At 42.1% G+C, this 27,105-nt stretch overlaps 2 protein-coding genes across 3 annotated transcripts; both read left to right on the top strand.

Annotated features, from left to right (window-relative positions):
• Window positions 1–1,830: 1,830 nt before the first annotated feature.
• Window positions 1,831–10,714, top strand: ephx1 (epoxide hydrolase 1, microsomal (xenobiotic)). Of its 2 annotated transcripts, XR_005695322.1 has the most exons (10): window positions 1,831–2,078; window positions 5,968–6,159; window positions 6,266–6,446; window positions 6,519–6,737; window positions 7,523–7,652; window positions 7,860–8,074; window positions 8,255–8,363; window positions 8,779–8,901; window positions 9,099–9,369; window positions 10,432–10,714. XR_005695322.1 is itself a non-coding variant. In XM_040028254.1 (9 exons), the coding sequence occupies exons 2-9, from the start codon at window positions 5,977–5,979 to the stop codon at window positions 9,307–9,309; spliced, it is 1,371 nt and encodes a 456-aa protein (XP_039884188.1). In that variant the 5' UTR covers window positions 1,831–2,078; window positions 5,968–5,976; the 3' UTR covers window positions 9,310–10,714. The 2 variants fall into 2 exon arrangements, 1 of the variants encoding a protein (XP_039884188.1); XM_040028254.1 differs by having other exon boundaries at window positions 9,099–10,714.
• A 1,569-nt stretch (window positions 10,715–12,283) lies between these two features.
• LOC120731292 (transcription factor 24-like) lies at window positions 12,284–16,851 on the top strand. Its single transcript, XM_040028272.1, has 4 exons — window positions 12,284–14,804; window positions 15,438–15,593; window positions 15,721–15,882; window positions 16,337–16,851. Exons 1-4 carry the CDS (start codon window positions 14,637–14,639, stop codon window positions 16,463–16,465), a joined length of 615 nt encoding a protein of 204 aa, XP_039884206.1. The 5' UTR covers window positions 12,284–14,636; the 3' UTR covers window positions 16,466–16,851.
• Window positions 16,852–27,105: the final 10,254 nt, after the last annotated feature.

Consider the following 27,105-nt stretch of genomic DNA (forward strand, 5'->3'; position numbering starts at 1 on the left):
TAATGTCACAGCTACATGACATAAACTTGTGAATATGTAATTTTCTAATATGAACATGTGGCAAGTCTCCACATCACAGGTGATGGAACTTTGTTTTTTTTTTTTCACCTCCCCACATTTCCCACAGTTATTTCTAGATGTTTGCCTCATCGTGTTCTGGGTGATGATTTCTCTGCAGTGTCACATCATCAATTTGGTGTTTTTATCTTTTCAAGCTTTAACTTGCCAGGTCAGCTGACAGTGACCACTTAGTGAAGTTTATACTGTGACAACATGAGGAGCAGTCGACTGTGTAAGTATTTGTAACCTGTGCATTTTCAAATCCAAATTAAGTATTTTTATGCCTGTGCAACTGTAGGCGATAATACAAGTAGCAATAGATAACTCCATTGGGTAGCATATATATATATATATATATATATATATATATATATATATATATATATATATATATATATATATATATATATATATTTTTTATGCTGTTCTGACTGAATACCATGTAAATATTTTTTTTTATCATGTTTTAATTAAAGTAAGTAAAAGTAGTAATGCCAGTAATGTTTCTCATTAGATATTTAATGTTGCTTTTTAATTTTGACCACTGTAGACCACTGTTTCCACACTTAGATCTGCCAGAATTGATTAAAGCGTTTTAGAAAGGTGTGTATATACTCTTCACCTGATTAGAGAGGGGAAAACAATTAAGTCTGATCCTTGAGACGTTGACCATTCTCTTTGCTCCAGGACCCATTGTGGTAATACAAAACTTGTTTGCTTTGACTGTGACTGGTGAGCAATACTTTGGATGTATTTTGATATATGACAGCAATAAATAAGGATATTAACTAGTCCAGGAGGCTGCCTATCAGTTCTGTGACAGCAACTGGACAAAGCTAATCTGTACAAATGTTGCGGCATGAAATAAAGAATTACAGTATTTCATTTTCTTGTCTGTATTTGTTTATTTCATTTGAAAAGAGGGCATCTGCAATATTAACCGAAATGTTGGTGGCTGGCTTTAATGAGACATAAGTGAGTGTCTCTCTCCCAGAACAGACTGGACAGGAAGGTGTTTCAGCCTTGCTCCACATCGGGAGGTTTGTATGGCTGGGTGAGATATCACATACAGCTTGGATTAGACATTTGATGTCCTAGGGCTCTGCATTAGATATCTGTCCAAGTGAGCCTTCGTTTTTTTCTTTCTTCACCTGTCCCGTTTGGTTCTTTTGCCATCACAATTATTGTCTAAAGGCAAAGAAAGATCCCCAACGGTTTTACTTTACCAAATGGACCATCCCAGCCTTGCCGTATTGGTCTATTTGATTCACCTTTGTTTTAATTGTTTATTTTATTTTCACTTGCTACTCACAGGACAGACATGACTGAGGGAAAGAAAAGGGAGAGCAGGGAAGAGGAACGGTGATAAAGGGCAAAAAAACAAATAAACGGTGAGCCTTCATTTTATTGGATTCTCCCATTTAATCCAAGCTCCCTGCCCCCTCATGCCTGCCATCTTCTGGGGAAGAGATGAGAAAAGATGAGAGCCCTAGAACTTGTTGTATTGAGACACCGGAGGGCTCCACAGTCCTGATCACAGACAAGAATTGCCTTGAATGGAATTAAAATGTCATTTAATTTCAGTTTTGAAAGCACGAATTATTCCTGTTGTGCAGCAAAGTGTGAACATTGTTTCAGTTGACTATCATAACCCCGGATTCCATTTCCCCCTGCTTTTTATTTCCCAACCAATTTAAAAACAGTTTCCCCATAAAATACTACAACTCCCATGATCCCTTCCTGATATCCCCACATGCATTTGGTTTCTAGGACAAAAGTTAGTTCTTGCCTGCTCCCGCTTCGTGCTGTTGCTGCGTTCAGCTCTGGTTCAGTTCAGGGACACAAGGGCGGAAAAAAAACGCTGGTTTCGCAGTGGAGCAGAAAAGCGCCGCCAGCAGCGAGCAGCCTTCTGGACCGGACCTTTAATAGTAAAACTGCGAAGAGCTATGTTACTTTTCCTGACTGCTGAATTGTTTTGATTTTATGAGCAGAAGAAGAAGCGACCAACAATCTAAAAGGTACGGCCACCTCGCATACCTCCAGTAAAGAGATTAACTTTGACATAAATAGTGCGTGGGAAAGCTCCCACTGTGTCGTCATCAGTTTTTGTTAGTGACTTATAGCTCTATGATAATACCTGTGAGCAAAATATCAATATCAAATATCATATATAAACAAGTTGTATCATTTATTTTGTTTATCTATTTTTAAAAATATTAAAAATAGTCATTAATCTGTGTTCGTAGCTTGACCACACTGTAGCGTTTTTGGACGGATCTAGAGCGGCAGATGCATTTCTGGCTGCAGTGTTCGTGTGAATGGGGCAGTTTGTTCGAGAAAACAGACCTATTTCATTTGACTAAAAGGGCTAACAGCCACCAGGGATGCTGAACTTTGTATCCTCTTTGAATAATTACACACGCAAACAGGGTCTCAGTCCAGACTTTTCCACCAGTGGATTGCAGTCTGGCCCGTGTTAGCTGCCACTGATGTGTCCGGTAGTGGTGGGCGGATCGATCCAAATATCGATAGTATCGATCCCAAGTCGGCATCGGTATCGGATCGATACTAGCCTGGTGATATCGATTCTTTACTTTGAGTTCTGCTCATTTACAACGCTGTGCTTTCGGCAAAAACGAAACAACCAGGTCGCTGGACTTCACCGCTCCTGTGTCAGTGGAGAGCAGGCACACTTTGCTCCCTCTCCCCCACTCTTATGTTTCGGTGTTGCACTGACACGTGATGTGACTTAGACACTTTGGGGGTTGTTAAGTTGTTTACATATTAATTATATCTTTTTGTTTTTGTTGTTGAGAATTTTAATTGTAATTTTTGTATTAGTTTATCAACAGTATTTGTTTTCATTTGTTTACTGGTTTGCGTGCACTTAAGATTAAAAAAAAAAAGATCGCCACCACGGCAGACCCGATGGCATTTTCATGCTTCGCAGCATCATTTATTCTTACAATAATCACACGGTTGTTGTAACAGTACATTCAACGGCTTCAGCTCTCCCGCTAGCAGCCGTACACATCACCACCACCAAACCTGCAGCAGCATCGCAGAACATGCCCTGCCACATACCCCCCTCGCCCACTTCACCTCACCCCGCGAGCAGGCGAGGGAATCAACCCGGACCATCGGCGCCCCGTGCCCCAGCCCAGCGACGAGGAAGTGTCCACTCTGGCGGTCGCCCGTGCCTCCAGCGGAAGCCCCAGAGCTGACCTGATGACCACCCATGACAAGCAGCAGCGGCGTCGCAGCAGGCGTGGAAGTGAGCTGGGGCTCACAGGCAGCTGGGCAGACGGCTGGCACGCAGGACTATGCAGCCTGCGTGCCGAAGTGGATAGCACGCCGCCCTCAGGCATGGCAGGACCCCCGCGCACCTCGACCTCTGTCTCCAGCTTGGCAGGTCCCGCTGGCGCGCCAGCCTCCGGCTCACCCCGAGCCGCGCGCTGTCCACACGGTTGCTGTAACAGTAGCCTACATTCAATGGCTGCAGCCCTCCTGCTGCCAGCTGTACACATCAACACCAAAAACAACAACAGCACAAGCAGCGCACAGGTTTTAAGCCGGCGAGGCATCATTGTAGATGCAGTGAAGGTGAGTCCATCTCACCTGCAGCGGCATCGCAGACCACGAGTTCCCACAATAATAAAACGTTTTTTATTTAATTATAAATAAATTATTTCTCCTAATTATGTCCTGGGTTTTAACTAATTAATAATACCAAAGGAAACATCACAAAAAACACTTATGGTTATGAAAATTAATTGCGATTTAGCAATTCAATGAGGCATCCACCTTATTTATTGAAAAGTATCGGTATTGGTATCGGCGATACTGGCCCGAATTTACTTAGTATCGGATCGATACCAAAATATGCAGTATCGCACACCATTAAGTGTCCAGTGTTCGCTGCTCGGTTATTGTGGATTAATACACTGTGTGAGTGTGCGCATGCACGCTACTGATCGTGAACAGCTTTGCCATACTGCTCTGTGACTGAGGTGCCGCTCGGTCTTGCTGTCTAATCCTATTAGCTAACCGCAAAACAACCATACAACACAACACTGACACTTTGTGTGCTCGACGTGTTTTTTTCCTAAACTCGTGGCCATGACAAATGACTCAACTTAAGTTAAAGTCTGTCTGATCTGTGGAGTACTGCTATTCAGATTCTCAGCCTGAACTTCACTAAAAGTACCAATAGTAGCTTTATTATGAGTAAAAGCCCCGCACAAGATCTAGCATAAACTATTATATCAGCATAATCCCTTTAACTTGACTTGGTGCTCTTTTCCTTTAGTTTCTAGACATCACCCCCTCATTTCGCCAGACTTTAGAGCAATAGCTGTTCAGGCTTTCTGAAGATCTTTCAAAGTTCTGTGGACATTTTCTGCTGTTTTGTGTTAAACCACTGTAAATGGAGTTAATTGCCAAAAAAGACACCTAATTTGGCAAAGAGCATTTTTAAATGGCATCATTAGCACATCGTTCCCAGCATCTTGTTCAAAAGACACATAATTTATTCCCATTTCTTCAGTTAAATCTATAAAAATTGTCAACGATGCCACAGTTGACAGACATAGTATTTTTCCACCAACGAGGTGATTCCTAAAGAGCTACAAGTCTTGGCACGTGTGCACTTAGTCCTTTAAAAAATCTGAGGAAACTGGATAAGTATACAATAAAATAAGAAGTCACAAGACACTCTACTATAGGTAAGAGGTATCTGAAAATCATGCTCATAGTAAGTAAATCTAGCAAAGACCTGAGACAGGACCTGAGAGATGAGAGATGCATCTGGGCCTTCAGTTGATCCATCTATTGTTTACTGAAGCCTCATCAGAACTGGTCTCATTAGAAGGGCGGCTGTCATACAGCCATTCTTAAGGAAAGGAGAAAGGGAGAAAAGGCTGAGGTATGCTAATTTGCACATGAACAAATCAACGCACCCATTTCCAATTTTCCTTGAAAAATATAAGGATCCAAGGAGTGGCACAATGCTGTATTCTGTTAGAGTATAATGAACCCGGCCAAAGTTTTCAATAATGGGGTCAGCATTGGTGCAGGTAATCCTTATGAACCAAAGTTCAGGATTTGGACTAATTCAGCAGTGACTGAACTTTCCCTGATAACGACTGTGTTTAGTCTGTTCCTTCCCATTCCATGCAAGGCCACCTGGGTTGGCTGGAAGACTGTTTACTTAGCCTAGCAGGGCGAAGGACACTGTCTCAGCTGAACTCTGGACATGCACACACATACATATACACTGATATGCACACACTCATCCCCCCTCCCTTTCCAAACACCTTCGACGCTTATTCCCTTCTGATGCTGCACCCTTTACCCACCCCTGTTGCTTGTCATGTGTTTCTTTGGTGTATTAAGAGTTTTTTCATGTGCTATGTGCAGAGGTGTTTTTTTTCTGTTCTCAAACTGATCTCCCTGTTGGAGCTCAGTCTGGGGGGAGTTATTTTTTTCTCCTTATCTTTCCTCATGTGGTGCATTTTCCATTGTTATACCTCTCTGACCTGTCTTTCCCATGTGATGTTTTGTGTAATGTATGTATGGTTGGAGGGTAAGATGGTGCCGCCATTGCGTGGTCGGCAGCCTTATGAAATTTCCCCTTGTGGGACTAATAAAGGTATATCAATTCAATTCAATTCAAAATAAGAGTAAGGGGGTTGTGCAGTAGTAAATTGATTACATTTTTAACGTGGATGGATGCAAACTACTTCTTTTTAAAAAAGAATTATTTATTTTTGGACAAAGTGACAAAATACAGGTACAGCATAGCACAGTCTATAGATGACAGATTCATGGCTACTACCTTAAATGATGCCTGGGTGTAGATGTTGTTTCATTTTTTTCCTCTGTCCTATCTGTCATTCATTCTTGCAGACTCTCATCATGTTCACAGAGGTCCTACTTGCTCTGGTGATTGGTGGACTGATCTACTTCCTGGTTCAGAGGAGTAAGAATCAGGTCCTAACAACAGAGGATGGCTGGTGGGGTTCTGGAGCACCCCGTGATGCTGGGGAGGACGACACTATCCGCTCCTTCAGGGTAACCACCAGCGATCAAGAGCTGGAGGTTAGTTTTCCTCTCAGTTGGTCACACAGGATAGATGGTGCATTTGCTGCTGAGAAATTCCACCTCGTACAAATAGACTTGTACATCTTCTCTTATTTCTTGTCAGGACCTCTACAGGAGGATTGATCTGACTCGTCCTTTTCCCTCACTGGAGGACAGCCAGTTTAATTATGGCTTCAACTCGCAGTACCTGCAGAAGGTGGTGTCTTACTGGAGAAATGAGTTTGACTGGAGGAAGCAGGTCGACAAGCTCAACCAGTACCCTCACTTCAAAACCAAGATTGAGGGTGAGACTAAGCTGCCACATTCGTGAAGAAGAATGCTGTTGGTTGTGTCTAACCTGTTAAAAATCTGTCCAGGCATTGATATCCATTACCTGCATGTGAAACCCAAAAAGGTGCCAGAAGGGACGAGTGCTGTTCCACTGATTATGGTCCATGGCTGGCCTGGCTCCTTCTATGAGTTCTATGGATTGATCCCTCTGCTCACAGACCTGTCAAACCCACACAACCTCGTGTTTGAGGTGGTGTGTCCCTCCATTCCAGGTTATGGCTTCTCTGAAGCACCACATAAGAAAGGTGAGCCTGGGATTTCTTTACTTTGGCCACATTATCCCATCATCACTGTTGTAACAGTATCACTAGACTCTTTTATCATGGTCAAAGACTTTAAAATAACCATATTTGTTGAAGGGGAAATAAAAAAAACTACCCTGCACCCAACTTGTATTAACAAGTTGGGTGCAGGGTAGTTTTTTTGTTAATTGGTAAACCCTAAGCAGTCACAAAGTGTACAAAGGACATTAAATACACAAAACGGCGTAAATCCAGGTTGACCCTAATAAGCTAAGTAAGAAAGAAGGGGACCTTCCTCATCTTCCTATCCCAGACCCTGGAGAGGTCGCAGAGTGGAAAAAATCAGAAATCAGGCACTTTTTCATATGTGCACACATCCACTTTTTATAAATGAGCAACATAATTAGCTGCTTCTCCACTGTGTCTCTCAACTGTAGTGGTTGGACTGCAGATGGTGGCAGCAGTACTCGCCAATTTTAGTGTAGTGCCTCATGAACCTCTTGCAGAGCTAGATTGGAGTTGCCCTTTAACTCACAGCTGAGCTCCAGATGTTAAATGTTGCAGTTGGTCTGACTGTAAGGATGAGATCCTCTCTGGAGATGCAGCTGATTTCTATCAGTTATCACGATTAGATCAGAGAGACCTGGCCAGTGAGCCAGCTGGTAGAGAAAACAGGATGGTCAGTGGTTAGCAGCACTAAAATAAATGTTGGAATTTACCGTCAGTAAAGTCAGTGTGAAGGAAATGCAAGAATGCTGCATTTTCTAACTCTGTCTCCATGTGAACAGGTTTTGATTCGGTCTGCGCGGCTCGTATCTTCCACAAACTGATGAAGCGTCTGGGTTTCCAGCAGTACTACGCTCACGGTGGAGACTGGGGCTGGCTGGTCACCACCAACATGGCTCAGCTGGAACCCAAGTATGTGATACAAGAGCTACACCAAATGTACTGGGTATAAATGACGTCTTATTGAGAAATATTACACCAAATTCTGAGCATGGCGATAGTTTTCTGTAGTATACTTGTTCAAAGAACAGTAGACCTCTGTGAGGCATGCAAACATTTTTGTATTTCTGGACATCTTTTTTGTAAGCAGTTTTTTTTTTTTTTTTGCTTCACCCCCAGAACTGTCAAAGGCTTGCATTTGAACTTTGCCCCGCCCTCCAAGCCAGGGCTGTCCATGGCTTTGTCCATGATGCTTGGCCGGCACTTCCCTAAGCTGTTTGGCTTCACTGACTTTGATATTCAGCGATTATTTCCCTGCATGGAGAAACTGGTGGTAGAATCCATCAAAGAGACTGGCTACATGCATATCCAGGCCACCAAGCCTGACACTGTGGGTAAGAACTTGGAGAAGATGGTTTCAAGCAGCATAACCCAGTTCAAGTCTGACAGGGGAACTTGGTTGCATTTTCCTGTACTTAATATACTTGTAATCTCCCTTCAAATTATTTTATTTGCTCAAGATTCCTAAAATATTTTGTGTACATTGAATTATATTTTACTTTCTGACCCTTGAGGTCGAGGGCTGAATGACTCTCCAGTGGGTCTAGCTGCCTACATTCTGGAGAAGTTCTCCACATGGACGAGCCATGACTTCAGGAACCTGGATGATGGAGGACTCACACGGTGAATACAGCAGAATATTAGAATATGTCCCACTAATATTAGTGGAACCCCACCCCAACTGGTGGGAGCAGATGGTTGCCCCTCACCTGAGCCTGGTTGTGCTGGAGTTTTCTTCCTGTTAAAAGGGAGCTTTTCCTTCCCACTGTTGCCAAAGTGCTTGCTCATAGGGGGTCATCTGATTGTTGGCGTTTTCTCTGTATGTATTATTGTAGGGTCTACCTTACAAAATAACCACCTTGAGGCGACTGGTGTTGTGATTTGGTGCTGTATAAATAAAATTGGATTGAAGGTTATAAGAAGTTGTGAACTTGAGTAGTAGCATGCGTATTAGCAGTGCTGTCTATTCTGAAATAGGCTTGTTTCCTTAGTTTTTCAGTTGTCAGTAGTCTTATATCAGTGGGGTCATGTGTTGCAGGAAGTTCTCTCTAGATGACCTGCTGACAAACGTCATGATCTATTGGACCTCTGGCTGCATTATCTCCTCCATGAGGTTCTACAAGGAAAACTTTGGCCAAGGTCTTGATGCTCCACATGCAAAGTAAGTGAGAACAAATGCCAAATTCCCATAAAGCACATCAGCAACATCTTATTGGTTGAAAGGTGTTTGTTGTTAACAGTCTTCAACAGCTCTGTGCCACCCAACTTTGTCATTTAAAAACCTAATTTTGAAATATTCAGAATGACTTGTTTAGTAAAATTTAATGCTGATTCACAACTGTCACCGTCTCCTCCCAGGATACCAGTCTATGTCCCCACGGGTTTCGCCTGCTTCCCCAACGAGTTGATGCACACGCCCAAGCTGTGGGTCAAACAGAAGTACCGTAAACTTGTGACCTTTACTCCCATGGACCACGGTGGTCATTTTGCTGCTATGGAAGAGCCCCAGCTGATGGCAGAGGACATCCAGAAGTTCACAAAGGTTGTGGAAGGGAAGGTGAAAGAGTAGAGGGTGGACTGACAAATACAGAAGTATGAATAGACATCAGCTGGGACAAAGTTCTGAGTAGTAAGTGGACATACTTCATCTAGAATCAGAGTCTAAGCTTTGTATTTCTTATCTGAAGTGGATTCTGTAAGATAGGATAGCTCTCTAAGTGACACTATGATAAAGTCATATGCAGTGTTAATGGTGAAATAATGAGTGGTGGCTGAAATTGAAAATTTGTTGAGAGGTTGGATTACTATGAAAATCGCAGCTTGTTTTCAATCTACTGTTTAGAATTTAAGGCTACACCTGTCATTCTTAAACTTGCAGTTTATTTTTATGAAATTTATGGAAAAGTTGGACGTAGTCTCTGGTGAAAACTAGAGCTTAAACCTGCATTCTTGCTAAAGGCCAGCAGGGGGTGGCAAATCTGATTAAAGAAATGATCCTGGTTGTATAGAAGTCTATGGAAAAACCGCACAGCTTGTCACTTGATACATGCACTCAGTAAAAACTTTACTGATAGGCTTTTGGTGTCAACTGAAGGTTTCATGTCTTGTTAAATATAAAATGATACCATCTTTGCATTCTCTTTGATCTACTTGGAGTAAAGTAGGTAACAAAACAAGGTAAAATCACATAGCTGCAACAATGATTGTGCAGAGTCTCTCAATTTCTCAGTCAGATTTACCCTGCCCCATGATGTCTGGTTTCAAAACATCAAGATGGCAATAGTTGCGAGGTTGAAGTCAAGGTTTTAAATAGCTACAAAGTAGTGGGTGATGTGACAGTGGTTGGATCCATCTTTTATGTCTGTGATGTCTCAGTCGTCCAGGTCATCGTAGTCTAAGGAGCTTGGAAAGAAAAGCGTCTTTCTGCAACTTCCCACTCCATGAATCCAGGGGTCCGTTCACTAGTTTCTAACTTCCTTACAGCATTTCTCAGCCTCGTAGTTGTTAGAACAGTTTCTAAGCAGCTGCAGATGGGAGGTTAGGGGGCACATGGTGGGATTGTGTTGACAGCATAAACAAGGTGCCAGGCATTCCTCTGACTGATAGCACGAAACCTCTGCACTTAAGCCACAACAATAATAACACTTGATTGCCTTAAAGCTTCAGGTTATGTTTTAATTTTTTTTTCCAGAGTCATTTAAAACTAACTTGGAAGTTGAAAACCTTTGAAGTCAGCCGTCTGTTGAGACATTCCACAACTTCTTACGCAGATGATCCTTTACTGCCTTGGAATTACTTGCCAGGGTCTGTAACGTGCATCAGATTTACATCTTGTGTCAGTTAGCTTTTGATTGGCAGCAGTTTACCCCACCTTGATGTTGGTGCAAGTTAATTTAAAATATATATTTTACTATCATGACTAGAAATTCCTCATTCGAGGCCTAACAATATAGTGACAGTGCTGCAAAACGAGTTAAATCACAATCAGAGATGTCTCTTTAAGAGTTTCCTTGTATATCTGCTTTAGTGATGTGCGGATCGATCCTGAAATATCGATTCCTCCGATACCAGTCATTTATGTTCTAGAATCGATTCTCACATTAAAATATCAATATTTTTAGTAATTTAGGGTTAATTTGTAGTTTATCATTAACAGCAACACAGTGGAAAGAAACTATAACATTCGGATTGTCTACATTCAAAGGAACTACTTCCTCTTCCGCCTTTCATAGTCATGTGCGAAATACGGTTGTATAAATGTCTCGCAGCCCCTTGGCGTGCGCACTCACAACAATGGCTGAGCGTAATTGTGCGGACGTATTTTACCTCCACAAACAGCTGAGACATGGTTTGCGATACATGTGGCAAAAAAGTGCTCCAAGAGTGAGGTGTTGTGGCCATACTTTCCCAACCTTGAGACCTCAGAATTAGAGAGACATTCAAAAGGGCTGTTGGGGGGGGGGGGGTGATAAATACATTTTACAGTGTTTATTTATCGGATAAAATACGTTAAATGTCACCGTTATTATTAGCAGGTCCGGAAAGAGCGGGGATGTCCAAATTCAGAGGCTGCTTCCACCTGAGGACCTGGCCTTCGCGGTCTAAAGAAAGCCGGGTAGTACGTCACGAGCTCCCTCGGTGGAGTGAAACTCGGCCGTCTGCTCCTTGCTATCTAAAATATAACCGGGCGCTGGCGTAAACTCTCGACCGTCTCACACTTTCTTTAATTAGTTTTCTGTTTGATGTTTATTCAGCTGTGTGAAAACCCCGGAGGAACCCACCCGAGGGATTAATTAAAGTTAATTAAGTTAAATTTAATTTAATCTAATAACTTTAATCTCAGCCAAACCGATTTACTCACAAACAAATAAAACACTGAAAAAGGCAAGCAATAACATTTTTAAGTTATCAAAGTGACTTATATATCATGTTTAACCCGAGTAGCGAAAGGCAGCGGGGGTTTGAAAACGATGTGTCGATCGGCTCAGATATTTGAAGTTTACACAGCTACATTCTCACCTGAAAACATGTTAAAAGTTGGTCTTTTTTGCGACCCAGAAAGAGAAATAAGAGTAATATTAAAACTAAGTAGCTGCCGCCATTGTTGGAAACTGGAATTGGCTCGGCCCGCTATGAATTCTGCAATATGGTTTTTCAATTTTGTTGTCCGGGTGGAAATTCGGGAGAATGGTGGCTCCGAGATTCTCCCGGAAAAATCGGGAGGGTTGGCATGTATGGTTGTGGCAACATCACTAACCTTGTCAAACACCTCAGAGTAAATCATATCACAGAGTATGACGAGCGTATGTTGAGGTGAACTGAAGAGGAGGAGAGGGACAGGTGCTGCTAGGGCGAGACACACCTCACTCATGGAGTCCTTTAGTGCTGCAGACAGGCAAGGTGTTCAAATAGCGCACAACTTCAGTTTTTTTTTATTTCTATATGATGAACTCTGCATTATTAAGTGATAAGAACAAGTAATCTGATGTCCTGTAATCATTATGACGCTATAATTTGAGATACAATAAATAAAATACGTTTTTTTGTATAAAGTATCGGTATCGGATCAGTATCGTCGATACCACCCTGAATGTTACTTGGTATCGGATCGGAAAGGAAATCAGTGGTATCGCACATCACTAATCTGCTGTTGCCTTTAAAAGTCAATAAAGATGTCAAATTCAGAACTGTAAGCTGCAATTTTGTGTATGTTGCCTTTCCAAAATCACCAGACTGACCTCTGGCTGCATTTTAAACCCAATAAAACTGACGCTGCTTTAAATTTCTGTATTTCAGTTTCAGTTTTTGACTCTCTGACACAGCTCCACTGCTAAAGACTCATTCTGAGAAGTATGTGTAAACTTTACTGTGTGTTTGCACGTTTCTGAAGTTTCTTCTGTGTAGAAATGTACGAAAGCCACAGACCCAAACTGGCTCCCAGTCTGCAGCTCATTTTGCAGTTCTAGGATTCTGTAATTCAGACAATGTTTAAAATGTCCCACATGTCTACACAGTCTGGACGTGTGATAATTCAAGTTGTGGTTGGAAATGGTAGCTAATGGGAGTGTTGGTTACATTACCACTTTGTCCAAAATTAACTTTATTGTGATTGTGCATAAGATTTTATTATTTAACAAGTTGGAGGGCCTTTAAAAAGCTGTTATTCAAGGTGGTCTTTGGTTAAGATGTGAAGCCTGAAAACTGCAACCTGGGATTAAATATTTAACAGTTTGCAAACAAACTCAAAAGGTATGACTCCAGATATCAGACTAAATTATATATTTAGTTGTCAACAATGGGAAAACAAGTAGCCCAGATTGTTTTGTTTTATTCCAAATCCGTGCTTTTTGGCTAACACTGAGCTTCATTGTTTGTTGTAATTATAATTGTGTTCTTCAGTAAGCAACCCAAGTCCAAATGTCTTTGGCTCTAGTGGAATGTTTTTTTTCACAAGTCACTCTGACCTCTTCAGAAAATATTTTAATCTTTCTGTGCTGCCAAAAGGTGTTCCTCCAGCCTCTGTGCATGAGTTTGTGTGTTCAGTATATTTCTTTGTATTGAAACGTTTTATCGTAGTTATAGTGTGTTTGTCTGAAGCCTGTATTCACCAGCTTGAGTGAGTTTCAGCAGAAAGCTTTCTAACTTTTCATTTCCATTCACATCAATTTCTAATGTAAAATGATCAGATTAAGTAATTCTTATGTAATCCGCTTTCTTAAACAGTCTTTTGTGTTTGTGGGATCTAATAAGTGAATTATGCAGATGTGCTTGTCCAGCTTTGCATTATTAAAAAGCTTATCCGGTTCTGAGTTTCAGTAATCTAGACGAGGGCTGAAATGCTCCACATGCATGCTGTGTCTGTTCTTGCTAACCAGCTTGGGTGACCTTTGCTGCATGTCACATGCTTCTCTGTGAGAATAAAACCTTTGAGCAAAAAGCCTCGGAGGCAGATTTTGATTTCAGGCTCAGTTCTCCGTTTCTTACATGGAATAGGAAGCTGAGCCTCACTGCTAGGGTTGCCCAAGATTTTGGATTTGACAGCTCTGACTACCTTGCTAATCCTAAACACTTGCTGGTGTGATGTACAGCATTAGCTTGCCACAAAATCAGATTCATGACTGTTCAAGTTAAAAGTGCTCCAAGGCCATAAATGTATTTCTCACTGCTCCGTTACATCCCATGTCGCGCTGCCCCAGAATTCTGTTTCCAGCTGTTAGCACAGCTTTGAGATTCCCAAGGCCCCCACAGTGCCCTGGCTCAGGACACCCTCCCAGAGCAATACTCCCCCAGGCCTGACTGCCTGCCTGCCTGGAACTCTTGGCAACCAAGCAGCCAGGGGAGGATCAGGATGACCGGGCGGCTGAGATAAGGACCTCATGAAGTTCCCCACATTACCTCACCCGATAAGGAAACGAGCAGAGATTCACGGAAAGCCAGAGTGAGAGAGGGATAGAGACAGAGACGGTCAGACTTGGGAGGATGTCTCTGGGTGGATGGTGATTCGCAGAGAAGCAGCCATTGTTTAAGGGTCTGGGTGGAACTGGTGTCCCACAGAAGTCTCATGAACTCTCCAGAGGAGCTTGGAGCTGCCCGCAGCGGGAAATCATCTCATTAATAACTTCATGAGATCAGATGAGCATTTCTGCCATTCTTCACTTAACTAGTCACATCTCATATCCAGATTTGACTTCAAAAATGTGCTCACACTAGATGAAGGGATGACCTCAGATTCTGTTTTCTTTTGGGTCCAGCAAAGTACCTAGGAAAAGAAAGTATCTCTCATAGCAATCTCCAGCACTGGAAAATAAAGCTTCATCCGTCCAATGAAAACACACTGAATGTAATTTAATTTCTCGAGACTTGAAGGGAATCTACTGCAGCACTTTGGCAGCACTCATGGCAGCGAATCCTCTGGAAGGTCTCATGTTGGTTGCAGAAAACCACCGGCTGGTTTCTGGTTGTGCAGCCGAGCCGCAGAGCCGGCAGCCTCTTTCGTCCCAGAGCCCAGCCTCCCCGCACGGACACAAGCTGAGCGTACGCAGCAGTCGGGAGTCCAAGAAGTGGGTGAGTTTGAAATAATGCTCCAGGTTTTTTTTTCCTCTTCTCAAACTCAAACATGACCCTGATTTTGCAAACAAATTATGCAATGCAGTGATTGATCACTTCCAGCAGCTGGTGGGAGACTGCAAAACCTTTCTTGCATGATATGAAGAATTTCATGAGAACATCTAAAATATGTGTTTATTTAAAGTAGCCAAATATAGTCAGTATTTTTCTCAGCTGTGGCACAGCCTCATACAATGTGTGGAGGAGCTTCCCTCTTCTGAGGTCTGGTTCAATCAGTTTGTATTAACCGTAGTGACATGGAAACGCAGAGAAACCCAGACAATTAGAGAAGGGCGCTTGGAGAACAAACAAAGTAGTCACTGTGTCACCTTGTTGACTTACATGCGAGCGGCAGCGATCATGTGTGGATGTGTGCTGATGAAATATTTGTGAGCAGACTGCTTGGGTCTGTCCTGCAGGTTGACCTGTTTTCTTCTCCATTAATGCAGAACTTAAAGAGAGAGCAGCAGTGTTTTGTACACTGTCAGAGCAGCAATAATGCAGTCACAAAATCAGAACGCTTTTGTTTCTTTTAGTAATATTTGATAATCAGTCTGCAGAAATGTCAGGTTCTCGGCGTGCTCTTTGCAGCAGGTACAATCAGTGTGCGGGTCCAGGTCAAACCCCGGTTCTGGTTGTGGGTCCGCGGTCCTGAACAGGGCGCTGAGGGCTCAGCACTCCCCGGAAAACGCAGCCCGAGAGAGGAGCAGAGTACGCAACCTGCGGCAGGCCTTTCACACTCTGCAGGTACAAAACACACACACTTGCCTCAGAGCTGTTACGTTACACTGCACTCTCAGTAGTTCTGCTGTACGCCCGTCTTTGGTGACGGCTGAAAAAGAGGCCGTCACAGCTGCTTCTCCCTTCTTTGCAGGCAGCTCTACCTTCAGTCCCACCTGACACCAAGCTCTCAAAGTTGGATGTTCTGGTTCTGGCTACTAACTACATAGCTCACCTGACAGAGACCCTAGACCAAGGAGGGATGCTAACGGAGCACACGGCCTCAAGGCCGGGTGGATACCTGCATCCTGTTAAGGTTAGAAAGTGACGGCTCACTGCCTTCCATGCTATGCCCATTATTGTCTTACTCACATATATTATACAACTTGAAAAGACTTGATAATTGGCCATCACTAGTCAATAATCTGTTCACTGTGCCTGCGCAAAATACTTTTAGCTACAGTCGAGTAAAAGAGGTTTTCACAGGATTCTCTGCAGTTCCTTTAGCGCTTGTTAAAAAATTCAGGTGTTTGTTAACACAGTACCACGAAGTAAGAGCTATACCTCAGAATCTCCAGGCATCAGTTAGCATGTTAAATGTTAACGTTTGTCTCCGTAAAACTGAACAAGTGTGGCTTGTTCACACGTTGAGTGTAATGAGCTGTTTCAAATATAGAATGTACAGAATTGCAGAATGTGTAGCTGTTCTTAGATTAAGCCTGTGATCAGACGTCCAGCGTGACTCTGGATAAATGTGTGTCTATTCTCAGAAATGGCCCATGCGTTCTCTGCTCTACTGTGGGAGTGTGGGAGAGCTGCTGTCAGCCAGTCAGATGACTCCACCTGGACAGGACAGGACACACCCACTGAGTCCTACCTTAGAAGGAGACGATGAGTGAAAGCCTGTTTTATGCTGTTTTATATCTTTAATCGTAACCAGCTATTGGTAGCAAAGGAGACATCAAAAGACACTCATGTGCAGAGATGGGCAAATTTCAAAGGATGTGGTGCACCGCTGCTGACGTGTGCTTAAAGACGAGCAAGGCAGACATTTTTATGTTACATATAAACAATGATGTTTTTGTCAAATTACTTTTTTTAATCTAAATGCGGAAGTTAAATGAACTTTAATGAACCTGTAGCTAAGTTTTTACTTTCTGGTGTTGGATTTCTTTCTTTTAAATTAAATGTGTGTCTTAAACAGAAAATAAAATGTGTTTGTGGAAAAAAATCATATTCTCCCTGTAAGGAAGAGTCACCTGTTTGCTTTTTTTTTTTCTTTTTTAAAAAAATAAAGTCTACGTTTGTGAGGTTTTCCTACTTTATTATTTGAATGTGTGTGTGTGTGTGTGTGTGTGGGGGGGGTGTCTGATCACTGAGTGTTCATTACAGCAGTGCCACAGAATGTAACCGTTTACTTGCACTAGTACAGCAGCGACTCTTAACGGTTCATGAAGGTTCAATAATGTGTAGCGTAAGACCTCCTATACAACTCATCCCATCCATGCTCGACCTACCCTAGATGATCTTCTTGTAACATAAAAACACAGAGATTGTAATTATCAGAAATCACTCCAGAATAGCTTTGTGGTGTTTTTGAGCCTGTAGAGTTACTGAGCAGTAAAGTGAATATCACTGAAAATGTCCAGAGTGCCACCAGACCCCCACCAGCAGCTTGTTCACCGACCTTCCATCCCTCAACTTTTAAGTTTTAAGAGTTTTTAAGACTGCAGTAAACAGTAACGATGGAAAAGGATCCAGGTTGAATAGAAGTGAAATAAAGTTCTATTTATTATATGTTTTTGCTACAAAAATCACATGAATTCACTTTTATTTCTCCCCACCCCTATCCACCTGCCCCACCAGTGAGGCCCACCCACAGTCTGATCGACACAGTTGTACAATACTGCAAAGACAAATCCAACAGTCCTCTGTTCATGAAATGTGACGAAATGTGACAACTACCAATTACAGTTTCAAATATAAATAAGTTGTTTCTGGGAAGCACCTATTTGGAGACTTTAGCAACTGGTGATCTGTCCAGGTTCATGCACAGCTGGACTTACTTCAAACTAAATCATTCCAGTCTGTTGTAAGCAGTGACAAGTGCCCTGGGGTCATCACACAGTTAAAAAAAAGACGTTTGGTAAGAGAGAAGCAGATGTTGTATATCTGTTTGCCTTGAACCACCAACCCCCCCCCCCCCCCAAAAAAAAATGCAGCTAAAAAAAAAAGGAAGGTGAAATTTCAGAATCGTTTATGGACGTTTTGGATCTTTTACTCTGGAGATAGCAACATATACTCTGTGTGCAATTATAATAACTTTATTTCTGACTAAAACCCAATCGTATGATATCCAAAGACATTCTCCTATAAAAAACAACCTCCCCTGACATTAGTGTGCTGTGATTGAACAACGCTTTGAGATAAAAACACTCCCCACTTTTTTCCCACTCAAGTCATATTTCACTGACTCTCATATTTGTGCTGAATGATCACGATGTCATTTTAAAAATAAGAACCTGAACCAGTAAGTCACGTGGATATGTTTGTCGGGTGTAGTACAGATGGGAGACAAGACTAACTGGAAGCGTCTCCCCCTTGAACAAAATGGGCTCAGCTCCACAAGCAACAGCCCAACGTTCAAGGCTACTTCTATAAATCTGTCTGGGGCTGGGGGCTGGGGGGGGTCTCCTCGATTTCCCATGTGTAGCGATGACTAATTTGGAGCTGCCGCATTCTGACTACTACATCAGAGGTTACAGAGGGGCAAGCTGGACTATTTGGTAAAGCAACAACAACGTGAGTCTGTGAGTGTGCAAAAAAGTCAAAAAACAAACTCAAACCCTTGAAATGTTTTATTTAAGTTAGCCTGGAAACAGTGAATAATGACACGCTCATGCTGTTGTAGGAAAGTTTTTCTATCAACCGACATCAACACTTCCTTTTCTCCTTAAAGGACATGGACCACAGCTCTGAAAATGTCAAAAGTCTAATTTTATACGTTTTTTTTTTTAAACCCACTGTTAACTTGTTTGATGCATGATGTAGTTTATTTAATTTTTTTTGTAAAAAATAAATAAAGGCTAAAGTTTTTAGCCTTTATTGGTGCAGGATAATAGAAAGAAGAGCGCGAGCTCAAAGGAAGACCGGGGGAAGAGACACAGCAAGTGAGCCTCTGCATTAGCCTTACAACCTGTGGCTCAACTCAGTGAGTTGAACCAAGACCTCCACAATGTCATTTCCACCTGAACTTCTTCAACTACTTTCAGGATTTTCACTTCCACTGACCACATTCAAAGTGACCCAACAACATATATCAGTACTTGCACTTAAATGTCATCTATTTCAGAATTAATATTTTGACCACTGCTTCATTCAATTCAATTCAATTTTATTTATACAGCACCAAATCACAACAACAGTTGCCTCAAGGCACTTTATACTGTAAGGTATACCCTACAATAATACATGCAGAGAAAAACCCAACAATCACATAACCCCCTATGAGCAAGCACATTGGCGACAGTGGGGAGGAAAAACTCCCTTTTAACAATAAGAATTCTCCGACAGAACCAGGCTCAGGGAGGGGCGGCCATCTGCGGTGACCGGTTCATAACTTCTAAAGTTTCCTAAATGCAGTCTGTTCTAGTTGTTGTTACTCTACCGTGATGGAGGTGTTGTGTTCTAGGCTTGCCTGTCATAAATATCTTGAGAGAAGTTCTTCACAAAAGTTAAGGGGAAATGTACCAGTTTGCCTTTCTTTCACTAACACCCTGTAAATGTTTGGACATGTAGTAAATAACTTGCTGTAGTTTAAAAAAAGAAAATTGTAATATGTGCAGAAGACTATTTGGCATTATCCCTCCTGAATAACATCCAGAAGTCTCTCTAACAAAAATCATCTTCAAGGCCTTCCCTGAAAAAACAGCATTTCATTATTATTGAGGCCTTCACAGATGAGCAAGTTACCAGAACCATATGCACTAATAACCCCCATAAAACCATAGGCTTTGAACTGTGCCCTGGTAACGAGCTGGGTGGTCTCTCTCCCCTCTAGCCCGAAGGACGTGCCCATTATTTCCAAAGATGAACTCAGAGTGTGGCTGGTTAGCCCAGAGGACAGTTTTCCTACATCTCTTCAGTCCATTCATCCCTGGCTTTGGGCCTTTTGCAGTGTGTACAAGAAATTGCCTCTGTAATTTGATTCTTTTTTAGACTACGTGCTGTAGATGATGACATCCACAGATTGTTTGCTACATTATTATTAAAAAAGGTGAGATGTTCCAACTGCTGTCTTGTTTTTTGCCATCTCTGTCTGACCATTTTAAAAATGTGTTGCTGTTATCAATATCAGAATGAGCGTCAAACTCATAATTAGATTTTTTGGTTTTACAATATTTTCTCTTAAGTATGGACAGACGGGGCTAAAATAATTTTATTGGATTCTGTTCATTTATTATGTGTGAGTTTAGATGGTGTCCCATCTCTTCTGATGGTGGTTTTACCTTAGGTGTACTTACAGTAATACATACACTGCATCAGAACGCCTACACTTGATGGAACAACTCCATGTACAGGCCAGTGAGAGCCCTTAAAGTACACTCTGTATGTGTGTGTGTGTGTTTGTCCATGCTTCCTTCTAAAGACAGCTATTTATGCCATTGGAAGAGCTTCAACAAAGTGTGTATCCAAAGTGTCTACCCCCTCATCGCCTCATGCTGGGAGATAATAGACATATTTTTACTATCTTGTGCTCATTATGGCCGGTACATGCTGATTACGGGCTCGATTTATGAAGCTCTGAGGCCACACTCCCCTTTACTTTGGCTGGACCTCTGCTGGAACTGTGTGGAAGTCCAGGGAGATCACAATGAGCAGGAGGAGGAAGAAGATGAGTGGAGAGGAGGATGATGGAGTAGAAGGGAGGGTAGAGGAGAAGAGTGTGAGAGTAGAGAGAGTGGGATAAAAGATAAATACAGAACAAGAACAAAGGACAGGAGAAGAGAGCAAAAAAAAAAAATGGATAGGAAATAATAAGACAGGGAGATTTGGGGGGGGGGGTAGTAAAAGAAAAGCATGATGCTCTCCAATTATTCTTTTTTGCTTCAGCGTCTGCTTCTGGATCACATTTGATCAGTCTCAGATAACATAATGCTCAACTCAAAGTTATGCTTACAATTGAGCATAAGTGAATTATCACCAAGCTAAACTTGCAGGATTAATCCTGGATACATGATCTAATAATTAACAGGACATCTTTCATTCTCTTTAATTTTATATTTAACTGTGCTTTTAACTTCTGCAGAGTTTTTCTGCGCTCAAACCAGCGTTCCTCCCTGTCCAGGATGTGTACACCCTCATCACTGAAAGAGTGTCGACTGGCCTGTAGGTGTAAATAGACTGCGGAGTCCTGGCCTGAGAAGGTAGCTCTTCTGTGCTGTGCCATCCGCTTCGCTAGAGGTTGTTTGGTTTCCCCGATGTATAAATCCTGGCAATCCTCCTGGCACTTAAAGGCGTACACTATGTTACTCTGTTTGTGTCGAGGGACCCGATCCTTGGGGTGGACCAATTTTTGCCGCAACGTGTTTTGGGGTTTAACAGCCACTGAGATGCGGTGTTTGGAAAAAATGCGTCTCAACTGTTCCGATACTCTTGACACGTACGGGATCACTACAGGTTTTCGCTTAGTCAGCGCTGGTCCTTCTCTCCTGGATCGGCTGGAGCTTTCTTTTGGCGCCTTCCCAGCTTTAACAAATGTCCAGCTGGGATAACCACATTTACTCAGGGCCTTCTTGATGTGCTGTTCTTCTGCTTCCCTGGCCGCTGTGTCTGTGGGGATGGTGTTCGCTCTATGTTGTAGCGTCCTGATGACACCCAGTTTGTGCTCCAGTGGATGATGAGAGTCAGACCTTAAATACTGATCCGTATGCGTAGGTTTCCAGTACACATCAACTTTTAGATGTCCCCCATTACTGATGGAAATCTCACAGTCTAAAAAGGCTAACCTGCCACTTTTCATATCCTCCCTGGTGAATTTGATGTGTTGGTCCACTGAGTTAATGTGATCCGTGAATTGTGGTACATCGTGAGATTTGATTTTCACCCAGGTGTCATCCACATACCTGAACCAGTGACTTGGTGGTTTTCCAGGGTAGGACAACAGAACCCTTTTTTCCACTTCTTCCATGTACAAATTGGCCACGATGGGTAAAACTAGGGAACCCATGGCACACCCATGTTTCTGCCTGTAGTACTGACCCTTGTTTGTGAAGTAGGTCGAACGAAGACACAGTTCCAAAAGCAAACACACTTAGTCGATGCTGAGAGTGGTCCTGTTGCTGAGGATGGGGTCATCCTGTAATCACTTACGAACTACCTCCAACGCTTCCGTGACTGGGATGCAAGTGAAGAGAGATGTAACGGCGTACGAAACAATTGTTTCATCTGCCTCCATAATGACATCTCTCACCTTCTCAATGAAATCCAGGGTGTTTGATGTACCTTTAAGACAATCCGTCTTAAAGGTACATCATGTTTATGTATCTTCAGTAAACCATACAGACTTGGTGTAGATTCCCCTGGGTATAGCCTGTGGTATGAGGTCCGGTCAATAGCATTGTCTTGTTCTAACTGTTTCAGACAATCTATCACCCTCTTCCTGTAACCACTTCCTGGGTATTGTTTCAGGGGGTCATAAGTATTTTCATCACTGAGCAGTGACAACATTTTCTCATGATAGTCTTTCTGGTTTAGCAATACTGTGCACCTACCCTTCTCTGTCGGAAGGATGATAATGTTGTTGTTATTACTAAGTGATGTGAGTGCCTTCCTCTTCTCCATGCTGATGTTGGATGCTGGGGGCTTTGCATTGCTGAGACAGGCCGAAACCTTTGTCCGTAGTTGCTGTGCTTCCACTTCTGCAATATTGTTGTTTCGAATTGCTGTTTCTGTGGCTGTGATCAGTTCCACTAGCGGGATTTGTCTTGGCGTGACAGCAAAATTCAGCCCTTTAGCAAGGATGTTTTTCTCTGTTTGGGTGAGCTGTCTGTCAGACAAATTCTTCACCCACTTGTTCACATCCTCGGTGTCGCATCCTTCTCTCTTCTGGTCGTTGAGGACACTCTCTGTATTTTGCTGTGGTTTCTGACGTACAACAAGTAAGTCAAACTTCCTTTGTTGCCTGGTCTTAGACTTTTTGTGCTGTGCTAGACGAGCCTTCTCAGTGAAATCAAACACCTTTTTAAGAGTACTTTCATCTAGAAGAATCGTAAGTCTTTGTCAGATCCACTCCTCGTGAGATTAAGCAGCTGGTGCTGTGCCCTCTGGAGGATTTTTGTTGCCCGGAAGCCTTTAACTGAAGAGCTCATTTGCAGACTTTTAGGAGTAATCCTGTATTGTCTGCATCTGAGGCTGAATCTCAGGTGGTTTCTGTAATCCACATTCTTGCGTGCTGTTTGCTCATACTGACGTACAAGCTTTAGGCAGTCCTTGCCAAAGTGGGTTAAAACGTCTTGATGCATTCTCAATCATCCAGGTAAGTAAATCTCCAAAAGATGATTCTGTTCGTCTGGACGTAGCGTTTTCAGTGGGAGAAATGTTTCGTCACTCATCCAAGTGACTTCTTCAGTCTCAGCTGACACTTATGGCCATTGATCAGTGGTCTTTGGTCAGTGGTTGTTGATCAATGATCGTGAGAATTTGCATAATCATGTTGAAGGAACTGACCTCCCAGCCCATTGTTCCTTCAGTGGGCTGGTTTCAGTCATTATGCAAATGTACTGTTTATAAGATTGGGAAAACCTACAGTCAGCTGAGACTGAAGAAGTCACTTGGATGAGTGACGAAACATTTCTCCCACTGAAAACGCTACGTCCAGACGAACAGAATCAACTTTTGGAGATGATTCATCTCAGGATCTTCTTGATGCATTCTCAGTTTTTGAGGATAAGCTTAACATTTCTGTCAGTGCTGTTTTTTTCTAGCCACGTACATAAAATGTGATTAGTCAGGATACAGATGTCCTCCCCAGCCACTATACTGAAATGCAGTGGGGGAACACATCAGCTTCCACAAACTGCAAACCACACTAATCTATCTATGGGTTTTTTCTACCAAATAACCTCCCAAATTACGGACTGTACCTTTAAACTGAAAGGCTCAGTAAGGCATGTCAGTAAGTACTGAGAGTATAAGCCTTATCAAACTAAGAGCTGCAGCTAAACTTTATGGCTTAATGAGGCTTAATATCAGCTGAGATAATGAGATCCAGAAAAATGCCTATCACATAGCAATACTTAGACCAGCGGTCCCCAACCCCCGGGCCTCGGACCGGTACCGGTCCGTGAGTCGTTTGGTACTGGGCCGCGAGAGTTGAGGCTCAGGTGTGAAATGTATGGTTTTCAGGGTTTTTATCGGTTTTCAGCGTTATTTTGTTATCGTTTTTATCGTTTACTCGGTTTTCCTTGGTCTTTTCACGTGTGTTATGAATAAATCTTCTTTTTTTCGGTACCGGTACTAGTTTTATTTTGCTGTATTTATCCGCGACACCTTAAAGGCCGGTCCATGAAAATATTGTCGGGCATAAACCGGTCCGTGGCGCAAAAAAGGTTGGAGACCGCTGACTTAGACCATGTAATAAGCAACTAAGCCAACACCAGACAACTTAGTAAACCACGAGTTGAAAGCAGGCCAAATCACCAAGCTTACTCGCATTACACAATAATTTTAGCCAACTACATACGAGCTGCTCTGAACAGAAAGTGTGCCCTGTTCATACTTTGTGTAAGGAGAGTCCTGTGTGTCAGTGTGCCAAGAGACTTTTTTATTGTTGTTTGATAAATCCACACACCAGCAAAGATATGGCATCTTGGAAGAGTTTCCTGGAAGCTGCTGAACTAAAAGAGGCATGCAGCTGCAGAACAACAGGCTATATTTCTTTGTGCCCAGTCTGAGAGAGCTGGAGCTGTAAATTAAAGCTTTTGTTTTTATGTGCAGCCAGTTCCATACCCAAAGGCTGTATCTGTATGTAATTTTCATTTCTTTCATACTCAACGCAAATTGTCATGTTCAGATCTATGAAACAGAACATATGTGCAAAGTTTAGAGGTTTCATACTTTTGTTTCACTCAATGTTATAAATGTTCTTTTCAAGATATATTTATAGAGCAGTTCACGTTTGTATGACAATGGAATTTACAGAATCAGATAGTAGCTGTTATTTTGTATATTTTGTACATTAAGATGATCTCTTAATGCATCTCTCTTCTTCCAGTGAGTGAGAATAAGTTTCTTTCCGAAGAATTTGAGACATTGAATCAAAGATGTCGACTCAATATTTTTTAACCTTGGGACAAAAAACAAAACTGTGGCAACATATCTTCAGTTAGGGAGCATTTCTCGCAGATAGGTTACATAAAATATACCCTGAAGGTCTCTCCTTTCTCTTGAAAAGTGTAGACGATGTAAAGCTTTAAATGGAATCAATCAGTGTCTTGCATTGTAGGAGCATTTATGGATATTCTGCAAACCTTCTTCCTCTTGAATGTCTGTGGTTGCGATACCTAATACTTGATACCGAAATCTTCTTCCTATTTAGATTTTGAACATACATTGTTGATTAAATAAAACCATGCCATTTGTCATATAAATTGTGTCTGGCTCTTCTTGTGGTTCTTATTTTTCACTGTGGCCATTAAAGAAAATAAATTTGCCATCTTTGGAGTAAATGCATGCCTGCAGACTGCTCTACAGCCACCCATAAGCTTACACCACCTGGTATTCCCAGGTGGTCTCTCATTCAAGTACTAACCAGGCCTGACCCTGCTTAGCATCTGAGATGAGACGAAAAGGGGCATGCTCAGGGTGGTATGGCTGAAAACTGGCACATCACATTCGGTCCACACAGACATCCTGGATGAAATGGACTACCTGTGCATCCTCTGCAGGTTTCAGGTATCGCCTCATACTACCAGCAGTGACACTGACCATAGCCAAATGCAAAACTAGTGAAAACCACCTGTCCTCCTGTAAAACACTTCCTGTTTTGGGGGTTGTATCTTTGTTGTCCCTCTAGTGCAGCGGTCCCCAACCCCCGGGCCTCGGACCGGTGCCGGGCCGCGAGAGTTGAGGCTCAGGTGTGAAATGTATGGTTTTCAGGGTTTTTATCGGTTTTCAGCGTTATTTTGTTATCGTTTTTATCGTTAACTCGGTTTTCCTGGGTCCTGGCGTGTGTTATGAATAAATCTGCTTTTTTTCGGTACCGGTACTAGTTTTATTTTGTCGTATTTATCCGCGACACCTTAAAGGCCGGTCCGTGAAAATATTGTCGGGCTTTAACCGGTCCGTGGCACAAAAAAGGTTGGGGACCGCTGCTGTAGTGCACCTGTTGTTCATTTCACTAACACTGATTAACAACCCCTCTGATACTTATCTGACCACACCCCACAAGTTTTATTGACTCAATACACTTTGATTCAGTAGAGTTCCCTTGTTGTTTTTAGCAGTGTATATAAATAATGTCTTTGTATTCTCAATGTGTATAGTTAAATAACAAAACACAGGTAAGCTGAAGCTACAAATCCTTCCATTTCAACAGGTGTGTTAATTACTAGAGAAAGAAGATGAGGTTTTGCATTAGTGCCACTAAAATTAGGTTAATTTTCACAGCAATGAAGTTGACAGACACAACCATGAACATTCTTTAATTTATCATTTTTTATGCCATCTCAGTTCAATCAGAAATCTACATCAGAAAAACAGTGAATCACGAAAACAGGTTTAATAATAATAATAATAATAAAAAAAAAAGTCAGTTTAGCATCACACTCCTGCTGCTGACAGCAGCCATCTGTTCTTTGATCAAATTCACTTCTGCAATACGCAGACTTTGGTCCACTCCTGGACAGATGTTTGAGTACAGACTGCAATATGGTAGAATCCTGCTAAATTCATGAAGAATACATTGAGTTGGAAAAAAACAAAACTTTATCACAAATGAAGGCACAGCCAAAGCAGAGGAGTTATGTGGGCTCCAGTGCTTATGGAGGTTCTCTCTTTTTTGGAATACACAAGAGGAAGAATTCTTGTTGATGGGAAAACAAATGTAATAAATATTGTTCCAAACAATATTTATTGTTTCAGGAAATTACTAAGTGCCATTGCCGTTTCACTGGAAAAAGGCCAGAGAGGAGCGCACATCGACATTTTCAGTTTTAAACTCAATCTCCAGAACTACAAACGCTACCTCCAACCTGTTTCACATGGCTTGATGGCTGCAGGCTCACATTTCAAGTAGCAGAACTACTGACTTCTTGTGCTTTATTAGACGTGTTAGTATTTATTGTAATCACAGTGCTGCACCCTGTCCAGGCCTAGAAATGACACATTTAACAGCATTAATAATAATACAGCACACCAACACTTGAACTTTGATCCCTCACATCATAAAGGGCGTTTATTACTCCAGGCACACACTTCAAGTAATTTCAGGTATGAAGGAGGATTTGCTACTACGCAATCATAAAGAAACTATACGTCA

This window comes from Simochromis diagramma, unplaced genomic scaffold, assembly GCF_900408965.1.
Source record: "Simochromis diagramma unplaced genomic scaffold, fSimDia1.1 OVJJ01000746.1, whole genome shotgun sequence".
Classification (NCBI taxonomy): Eukaryota; Metazoa; Chordata; class Actinopteri; order Cichliformes; family Cichlidae; genus Simochromis; species Simochromis diagramma.

What these genes read in the sequence shown, in the direction of transcription:
- ephx1 (XM_040028254.1), top strand. Translation starts at nt 5,977, where the DNA reads ATGTTCACAGAGGTCCTACTTGCTCTGGTGATTGGTGGACTGATCTAC. An exon ending in CTTCAAAACCAAGATTGAGG is followed by an intron (nt 6,447 to 6,518) that starts GTGAGACTAAGC and finishes AAATCTGTCCAG; the next exon opens with GCATTGATATCCATTACCTG. An exon ending in TGAAGCACCACATAAGAAAG is followed by an intron (nt 6,738 to 7,522) that starts GTGAGCCTGGGA and finishes CCATGTGAACAG; the next exon opens with GTTTTGATTCGGTCTGCGCG.
- LOC120731292 (XM_040028272.1), top strand. Translation starts at nt 14,637, where the DNA reads ATGGCAGCGAATCCTCTGGAAGGTCTCATGTTGGTTGCAGAAAACCAC. An exon ending in AGGCCTTTCACACTCTGCAG is followed by an intron (nt 15,594 to 15,720) that starts GTACAAAACACA and finishes CCTTCTTTGCAG; the next exon opens with GCAGCTCTACCTTCAGTCCC. An exon ending in GATACCTGCATCCTGTTAAG is followed by an intron (nt 15,883 to 16,336) that starts GTTAGAAAGTGA and finishes GTCTATTCTCAG; the next exon opens with AAATGGCCCATGCGTTCTCT.